The 9,116-nt window shown below is 57.7% G+C and overlaps 1 protein-coding gene across 2 annotated transcripts in view; it reads left to right on the top strand.

The window, feature by feature from the left end:
* The first annotated feature begins 4,511 nt into the window (after positions 1-4,511).
* Positions 4,512-9,116, top strand: part of Ncln (nicalin) — a 15,655-nt gene continuing 11,050 nt past the window's right edge. Inside the window, exon 1 of one of the 2 annotated variants that reach the window (XM_005405847.2) lies at positions 4,512-4,998. In XM_005405847.2, coding sequence (XP_005405904.1) covers positions 4,815-4,998 — 184 coding nt within the window. In that variant the 5' untranslated portion in view covers positions 4,512-4,814. The remainder of the gene's footprint in view (positions 4,999-9,116) is intronic. The other variant, XM_005405846.2, reaches the window with a different exon arrangement.

The following is a 9,116-nucleotide window of genomic DNA, read 5'->3' as shown; positions in this document are numbered from 1 at the left end:
GAGCTCTGGTTCTTACTTTGAGCGTTGCTTCCTGGCTCCAGCGCAGATCCCTCAGCCTGCTGGCAGGGACTTTCTAGCTTCCACCACAGACCTTTGGGCCTTCCCAGCATAGGTCCGTGAAACAGACCTTCGTGAGGCATTGTCATGTGCTCCGGTCCTCTAGCTGGACTCATGGGGGCATTGTCATGGGATCCAGGCCTTCTGCTGGATTCTTTGGTCTTTAGTGTATGGACAGATTTCCTACACTGTCTTTGTGTATGACTCTTTGGGTGACAGTTATAAAATAATCTTATAAATTTTGTGTCCTGTATATAATTGTTCCCCTTGTAAGCCCTGACCACAACACCACCATAGCTAGAGGGTGTCATCCCCTTTCAGCTTGCGGGGGCTGGCGGCCATTCTGCCCCCTCCCTGCCTGGTACCTTAGACACCCCCCGTGAGATGTAGTACAGATGAAAACCGGAACTTTCCCGATAGATCGCATTCAATACGGATTAGCTCACGTTCAATGGCCCCACAGGCCTGAGACCTCCCAGGGTTACAGCGGGTGTTGCTAATGCCCTCAAATGTTGCTTGGGGCTGACACAAAGCCTGTGCCAGCCTAGCTCTGAGGATCTCTTTGACCCCAGCGGGGCAGGCGCTTGGGTGAGGGGTTGGGGGCACCCGCCTGCTGCCTGGGGGAGACAGTGCTGCTCTGAGCTGCTATTTCTCTGCTGTGTGTGTGTGTGTGTGGGGGGGAGGACTGTTTCCCGCACTGTCACGCCCATAGCCACCAGCCGCATGGCTATGTGAAATTGATTAAAATGAATGACATTCGAAAATTCAGCTTCTGAGCCAGGTGTGGTGGTGCGCGCCTGTAATCCCAGCACTCTGGAGGCTGAGGCAGGAAGACTGTTGAGAGTTCGAGACCAGCTGGGTTACAAAGTGAGCTCAAGGCCAGCCTGAACTGCATAGTGAGACCCTGTCTCAAAAAAACAGAAAGAAAGAAAGAAAGAAAGAAAGAAAGAAAGAAAGAAAGAAAAGACAAAAAGAAAAAGAAAGAAAGAAAATTCAGCTTCTCAGTGTATTGTACCCTAGGGCTCCTAAAATAAAGTCCCACAGGATGGGCGGCTACAATAGAAACACTCGCTTGCCTGGTTCTGGAGGCCAGAACTCCAGGCCGAGGTGTGGGCAGGGCCAGCTCCTCCTGAGGCCATGAGGGAGACTCTGTCCCATCTCAGGGACCTCGCCAATCTTGTGTCCTCCCCGTTCTTACATCTATGTCCAAATTCATATATATATTTGGCAGTAAGGATGGAACACAGGGCTTCACACTGAGCTACGTCATCAGCGCTTTAAAATTTTTTTTTCCAATTTTGAGAAAGGGTCTCAATGAGTTAAGTTGCCCAGGCTGGGCTGAAACTTGCCATCCTCCTGCCTCAGCCTCCCAGAATGCTCGAATGGCAGGCGTGCACCACAATCCCTAGCTCTGTTTCTTTTCTTGTGTTTTCCTGATTCCTGTCCTTTGTGTTTATCTGGGACGGCAGCTGGCAGGGGCGGGTCCTGGTGGAATTTAGGGTGAGAGGAATCTGGGGCAGCCAAGAGCTCTCTGCCTATCTCTATGCTCTTTGGAGGTGACTCAAGCTTTTCCTCCAGAGATGAACTATTTATTTGTTCACTCATTCATTGGACCCAAGGCCTTCTCACTGAGCTCTGTGCCCAGCCGTTTTTACGTTTTATTTCAGGACAGGGTCTCGCTAAGTTGCCGAGTTGTCCAGGCTGGGCTCGAACTTGGTGTTCTGCCTCAGCCTCCCACAGTGCTGGGTTCACAGGCGTGGGCCACCACGCCCCACTGCATCTCCCCATTTTACTGACCAAAATTTAAAATAAAAAAAAAGATTTGGGAGAGGAGGCAGCGTCGGCGGCAGCAGCCACAGGAGTCTCACTCCCTGAACCAAGAGACCCTTTTCTGGAACTGCGTCTGGGTGAGCGCGCTGCGCTCTGCCTTGGGGAGGCTGGGGAAGGAACTCCAGCGGCGGTTGCGCCAGACAAGCGCTCAGCGCTGAGCCGCACCCCGGCCCTAGGTCAGGCGCGTTCACAGCCCTAGCGGGAACGGGCGGGCGGCAGCGGGAAGGATGTGGAAATACACTTTCTCTCCCTGAGAGCGCATGCGCCGAGTGGGCGCTCAGTCTCACCCCGCCACCCCGCGTCGGTCCTTCTGTCACCCGCTTGGACTTGGGACCAGAGAAGGTCAGAGCAGGGAGGGGCTGGCTGGTCGGCTGGGGTGGGTTCATTCTTTCTTCCTCCCTGTCTTGGCTACTTTTCTCTCGTTGCTGAGATAAAATACCCAACGCCCAAAATGAAGGAAGGAAAGGTTTATTTAGCTCACAGCTTATGGAGGTTCCAATCCATACTCGGCTGGCTCCGAGGCAGAGTGGCACATGGCAGAGGGCAACAGTTCACAGCGTCGAAAGACAGCAAAGCAACAAGAGCGAAAGGGAGGTGCAACAAACCTCTTTTCCTCCCTTACACTGTAAGCAGGCTGCCCTGGCACTCACATCAGCGCCACGCCCGCCTCCTGCACCGGCTCAGGATGGACACAAAGTAAGGACCCTGCCCCCTGCGCAGTCGCTCATTTAACCTTCTAAAGTTCCCAAGTTGACACAATGTACCAATCATAACAGTCCCTCCCTCCCTTCCTTCCTACCTTCCTACCTTTCCTCCTTCCTTTCCTTCTTCCTTCTTTCCATTGACCTTCAGGCTGTGCTCTGGGCACAGGGCTAACAGCCATAAACAGCACAGAGTCTGTCCCTACACTTCTTAAAAACCACACTGAGCCAGGTGTGGTACCACACATCTGCCATCTCAGCACTTGGAGAGGCTGAGGCAGGAGGATCTCAAGTTTGAGCCCAACCTGGGCAATTTAGTGCCTTAGCCAGACCGTATCTCAAAATAAAAAATAAAAAATGTGCTCAGGATGTATCACAAGAGAGAGAGAGAGAGAAAAAAAACAAAGGGTCACACTCAATTTGGGAGGGGGTGAGGAACAGCAAACCTTTCACTAAGAAATGTCCACATCCTTTCATGGTTTAGGAAATATTGGGCCTTGAAAGAGAACATGGAGCCAAGCCATGTGCAGAGGGGCCAGAAACAGGTTCTAAGAGCAGCAGCAAATATATGTGCCCCGAGTCCTGCCAGCGCTTGGTACATTTGCATAAAACCAACACTTACTGAGCACTTCCGGGTGCCTCACTGTTTAGGCCAGTTTGCATTGATTTTCTTACTGAAAACTTTTTTCCAGTACTGGTTCTTGGAACACACTTGGTAAGCACTCTATCAGTTAGCTACACCTCCAGTCATTTTTATTTTTTATTTTGAGACAGGGTCTTGCTAAGTTGCCCAGGGTGGGGTCAAACTTTTCATCTTCCTGCCGCAGGCTTCCAGAGTTACTGCCATATTTGACAGGTGAAGAAACAGTAGCTCAGAGGGGTGAAGCCACTTGTTCAAGGACACCCAGCTGGGAAGGGGAGGATCTGGGATTTTTTTTTTTCTTTTTTCTTTTGGTACTGGGAATCGAATTCATAACCTCAGGCTTGCCAGACAAGCGCTTATGCAGCTGAGCTACATCCCCTGCCCGAGGATCTGGGATTTGAACCTGTGCTTTTACAGATCATAGATGCTACTCTCACAGAGAACCAAAGGCAGCCAGTTGGCCGAGGGCCTGGCTGTTGATTTCTGTTCCCTTGGTCTCCATCTTCCCATCTGCTCAGGGTGGGGGAGTTATTGCTGCTCCATTAATTCTCTGAATCTAATTCGCAGAGTTCTTTTTTTTTTTTTTTTTGATACCGGGAATTGAACTCAGGACCTTGCATGCTTTCCAGGAAGGTGCTTGTGCCACTGAGCTATATCCTTGGCCCTCGCAGGGTTCTTATGGTTGCCAGATTAAGAAAATACTGCTACCGGACCACTGAAAAGTAAATTTGAACTTCCCGTACACAGTGATCGATTCGTCAATGTCTGTATGCCCTCAATATAAATGAAGATAAGTACAGTACATACGCCACCAGCCCCTGCACCTGCTCCCGGCTCCAGACTACAAATCCCATAACTCATTGCACCATTCCTTTAGCAATGGGCTATCATGATTTTTTTTTTTTTTTTTTCCATTCATTCATCCTAAAATTGTATATAGCCCACCCATGGGGTGCCAAGAGTTGTGTTCAGGGGTCTGTTGATACATCAATATACAAATCAGATTAAGATCTGAGTCTGCAGGGAGTTTAACATCTATACTCTTTGGGAATTTTAATTTTTTCCCTAAAAGATTATGGAAAGACTGCAGTTCCCGTGAACCTTTGCGCTCTTTTTGCTAGGACCACACTTCCCAGAAGACCGAGCGTGCCAGACAAACGCTTCCTTTTTCCCTCATGCCGTACTTCCTTCCGGGTTGCAAGGTCATAGCTGCCCACCCCCATTCCATGCCAGTGACAGTTAAATCAAGTTTACTGAAAAATAGTTTTTTCAAGCCTCTGTATTTTCCAACTTGGAGGTTTTTAGTAGTGTTAGTCAGTCTCCCCCATAAGTTCCTTCGGGAGGTCCTAGAGTGAGCCTACAACTCCCAGGTCTCTCCGCGCGCGCCCCAGGGACTACGCCTTCCCCCAGGGCTGTCCGCAGCGATGCCCGCAGGACCCCGAGGCTCGCACGGAGTGCCCGGCGCGGCGCCCGCAGGACCCCGGCGGCTGCCCATGCCGAGGTGAGTCCACGGCTGCGGCCGCCGCTGTCCCGTCCTCGTCGCGCCCCCGCCGCCGCTCCGCGCGGCCTCGCCGCCGTCCAGGATGTTGGAAGAAGCGGGAGAGGTGCTGGAGAACATGCTGAAGGCGTCGTGCCTGCCGCTCGGATTCATCGTCTTCCTGCCGGCCGTGTTGCTGCTCGTGGCGCCTCCGCTGCCCGCCGCCGACGCCGCGCACGAGTTCACGGTGTACCGCATGCAGCAGTACGACCTGCAGGGCCAGCCCTACGGTGCGTCCCCGGCCGGCCGCGCGCCTTCGCGCCGGCGCCGCTTGCGGCGGCCGCATCCCGTCCCCCGCGACCTCTCCCAGCGCGGCCTGTGCGCCCGGTCCCGGGACCTGGGCTGCCTCTGCCTCCGGCGGCCTCCGTGCCAGCCCGTGCTCCCGACCTCTCCAGCCCCCTGCCCCAGCCTGCGCCCGGGGTTCCGTGGGACCCTCCTCCGATCCCGCCGTTGACGCGCTCACACCCCCGGCTCGGCCTCCTCGCGAACCCCTCCCACGGGGAATGTCACCACCCCGCCCCGGATTTCACGGTTCTCTTTCATCCTGGCTCCGCCCAGCCCCAGGCTCCCCAGGCCTGGATCTGCCCTGCTGCCCACGTCCCTGCCCAGGGCCTGGGCCCCGCGACCGCGCCGTGCTAAGTTCGGTTTCTTACCTGTGTCTCGCACCGCAGAAGTTCGTGGTCTGTGGTTTGTCTTGCTCCTGGCCTGATCCTAGTGAGTCCCTGAGCTCAAACTGTGACCTCCCTGTAAAGGAGCCCCCTGTGCCTGTCTGGCCCCGCTCCCGTTCTGGGCCACGTGCTCCCAGCTGTTGGACCCGCAGGCCCAGCCTGAGTCCCCCGCACCCCCGCACACCGGCCAGGCTCTTGGGGAGCTGCAGTCTCTGGAGATGGATCCCGACAGTCCCGGGTCCATTTTGCCCAGAGTTGAGTCTTTATGGAGCAGTGGTTGTCAGCTCAGGTGACACTGGGTCGTGCCTGGGGACGTGTAAGGTTGTCACAATGGGGGGAGACCTGGCACGGAGTGGATGGAGGCCAGAGACGCTGCCCAGCCCCTTGCAGTGCCCAGGACGCCCCTTAAACACCCCCGGCTCCGAGGAGGACCCTGGGTTAGAGTGATGTAAACCCAGGGCCCAGGCTCTGCGGGTGGGCGTGGAAGGCCAAGATGCCCATGTCACAGGTGCTTGGTGACCAACTGCTTGGCGCCTTCTCGGGGAGGGAGATCGCTTGTGGCGGTCGAGTTCTGTGTTTTCCCGATGCCGCCCCAGAGCCGCCTGCAGCCGAGGGACAGAGAGTTTAGAGCTGTTTGAGTGTAGCAGGCCCAACTCACAACGCGTCGCTAGCGGCCGCCAGACAGGGTGGCGGAGCTCTGGGGCTGTGGGGCTCTTCCCAGGGCAGCCTGTGCCGGGGAAGGCCCGCTCCTGACCTCGTCTGTGTGACTCAGTTCTCTGGGACTTCCAGTCAGCCACCGGCCCTGTACCCCCAGGGCGCCCCAGGCTCGGGGTGAGCCCAGGTGTGGCCGGCAGGCAGCTGACGTCCCCTTTTCTTGCCCCCTTGCCTGCCCGTAGGTTTGTGGGGCTTCCTCTTGGTCCTCCCTGGGCTTCGTATCATCTGCCCCCGTTCCTCCCCACCCCCGCGGCCCCGCTTCCCAGCCCCTTCTTCCGTGTTTCTGATGGGAAACTCAGAAGCCATTTGCCCCATGTGGTGACAGAGGGACCCACGGGGGCCACCGGCCTGCCACTTGGAGGCAAAGGTCCAGCTCCCTGAGACGCTGCCTATGCGCAGGGGCGGGGTGAGGCGGGGCGGGGCCTTGAGACACTGGCGTAAGTCAGTTTCCCAATGTCTTCAGTCCGCCCCGGGGCTTCCTGCCCCTAGCTACATCCCAGCCCAGCCCCCGCTGGCAGGTGCTCCTTACCCAGCTTCCTTTAGGCCCTGTTGAGAAACACAGTGTGCTGGCGGGAGGGGAAGGCCTGCAGCGTCGGGTGCCCAGTGATGGGCGCGAGTGGGGCTGGTACAAACCCGCGGTGGCCCAGTTGTCCTACAGGGTGACTCTTGTCCCTTCTTCCTGCCCATGCGGTTTGTTGAGTGTACTGCATGTCCCTTGGTGTTGAGTGCTGGCCACTTATGCCCTGTCCCATAGGGTCAGGTTTGGGGTTAGGATTGGAGGATCCTCTGAGCTGGGAAACTGCCCCCCTTTCACAGTCTGGAGGCCTACCTGGCCCTTTGCCAGTGGCTGTCAATAAAGTTTTATTGGCACATGGTCACACCCCTCCACCCCTGGCGGCTTTCACAACCCAGTGACCCTTGACCGGGACGTTTGCTGACCTTTACCCAGGTCCGGTCTGTTAGGGGAACTGGCAGCATGCGTCCAGGTGCTTTGCCCACCTTTGTGGTGTCTGTTCTTTCAGACTCAGGGCTCGGGGTGGGCACTGGTGCCAGCGCATGCAGAGGGCTATGTCCACAGCAGGCGTGGCTCTCTGTCCCAGCTCTGGTGGCCCCAGGGAAGGATGGACCCCCGCAGAGGGGTGGGCTGTCAGGGAGCTGCTATGCTGGGCAGGTGTGTGTTGGGGGGGTCACCGCTGCTAAGGTCAGGGGGTCAGATGAGGCAGTCCAAACCCTAAAGGGGGGATGGTGACGTCGGGGGGACCTGTGTCTGGCCGGGTGCCTTTTAGCCCCCGTCTGGGACAGGGCAGGGTCGCGGCCCTGCCCTTAAGTGCCCGGGCCCCTCGGAAGGCCCAGTGACGCTGGAGGATGGGGTGGCATCTGAGGCCCCCATGGGAGGCCGAGGGCCCAGCGGCCCTGCCACAGCCCCCAGCGGCCCCGCCTCTGCTTCCTAGATGGCGTTGCTGGGGAGCAGAGACAGGAGCGAGTGCAGCAGGCCGCAGCCCCTCCCTGTGCGACCCCGGGCTGCCTCTGTCGTGGGGTCCTGCGCAGCCTGCAGCGAGCCTGTGAGACGCCTGACGTCCGGGCGGTGTCACAGGCTGTGGGCCCTGTGCTCTCCTGACGTGTGGCCCCAGGTCTCCTTCTGCATGGCTACACTGTGCCGTCTGGAGCGCACGCTGCAGCGTGCTGGTAGCGGGGTAACCGAAGCGCCTGCTGGGTCCCTGCAGAGCAGTCGCTGGCCCCGGGCTTGGGGAGATGTGGGTCCTGTCACATCCCCACCCCAGCCTGTGGCCCTGTTGGCATGGGGTCCCTGGGAAACCAGGGCTCACGCCTCTCCGCTTCTCAGGGGTTTCTCAGCTCTCAGGGCAGGGCAGGGATGGCGTCCAGGGTAGAGCAGGGGTCTCTCCTAGTGGTGATTCTGTTCCTCAAGGACACGGGGTCATATCTGGGGGACATGAGTGGCTGTCTTGACTGGCGAGCTCCTGACAGTGTGGGTGGAGGCCAGGACACCCCACAGAGAAGGACTGGACCCTGTGTGCAGAGCCCAGCGTGCCCTGCGGGAGCTTGGTGGGGAGGGGTGATGGCTCAGGGTTCCAGCCCCCCACCGCCCGCCCTGGAGACGGCTGCAGTGTGGCCCTGCTGTGTCACCCTGACCCTCAGCCTTGCTAGAAAACTCAGATGTCCACCGGCCCTTGGGAGCCTAGAAGGAAACATGCCCGAGGGGTCCTGTCCTGTGCCCAGTGTCACCCCATGCTGCAGGACTTGGACCTGGGACCGTGGTTGTGTTCTCCTGACGAGAATCTGATGTCGTGGCCAAACTGCCACGTGTCTCAGACAGCTACTAAGACAGGACGCAGCTGAGCCCTTCCCGTATTCCTGGAAAAACTTCCACCAAACTGGTCTCTAGGGCCAAAAAAGGTCGGGACCACTGTTCTAAAGCAAGGCCCAAAGTATGGCAAGGGCCAGACCCGGCCACCACAGTCTGTAAACGTCCGGAGGCGAGCCTGGTGCCACATGCCTGTCATCCCAGCTACTCAGGAGGCTGAGGCAGGAGGATCATAGGATGGAGCCCAGCCCGCCAGTGACTTAGCAAGACCCTGTCTCAAAACAAAGGGCGGATGGCGCAAAGGCCCTGGGTTCCTTCCCAGTACTGGAGAAAGGAAAGCCTCCTTGGCACATAGCCACACCTGAGGTCACACCAAGAAGGCCAGTCTGAGCTGGGAGGGGCCGCAGCCACCAAGCAGGGACCGCTGTCCTGTCCTGGTCTGGGTGGGAAGCTGTGCTGGAGCTGGGGCTGTGTGTGGATGTCCCAAGTCGCTTTCTGAAGTCTCAGGTCGGAGGGGTCACTGTGGGCCCTGGCTGCGGGTGGGGGGTGGGCTGTTACGGGATGTGTGGGTGACGCTCGGGAGGCATCCTTGCAGGTGGATGCTGAAAGCCGCTGTTGCACGACGCGATCCTCCCTCTCTCTC

Source organism: Chinchilla lanigera, unplaced genomic scaffold, assembly GCF_000276665.1.
Source record: "Chinchilla lanigera isolate Chin_1 unplaced genomic scaffold, ChiLan1.0 scaffold00094, whole genome shotgun sequence".
NCBI lineage: Eukaryota > Metazoa > Chordata > Mammalia > Rodentia > Chinchillidae > Chinchilla > Chinchilla lanigera.
The sequence above is the reverse complement of the archived record's forward strand: the minus strand, read 5'-3'. Positions and strand labels throughout refer to the sequence as shown.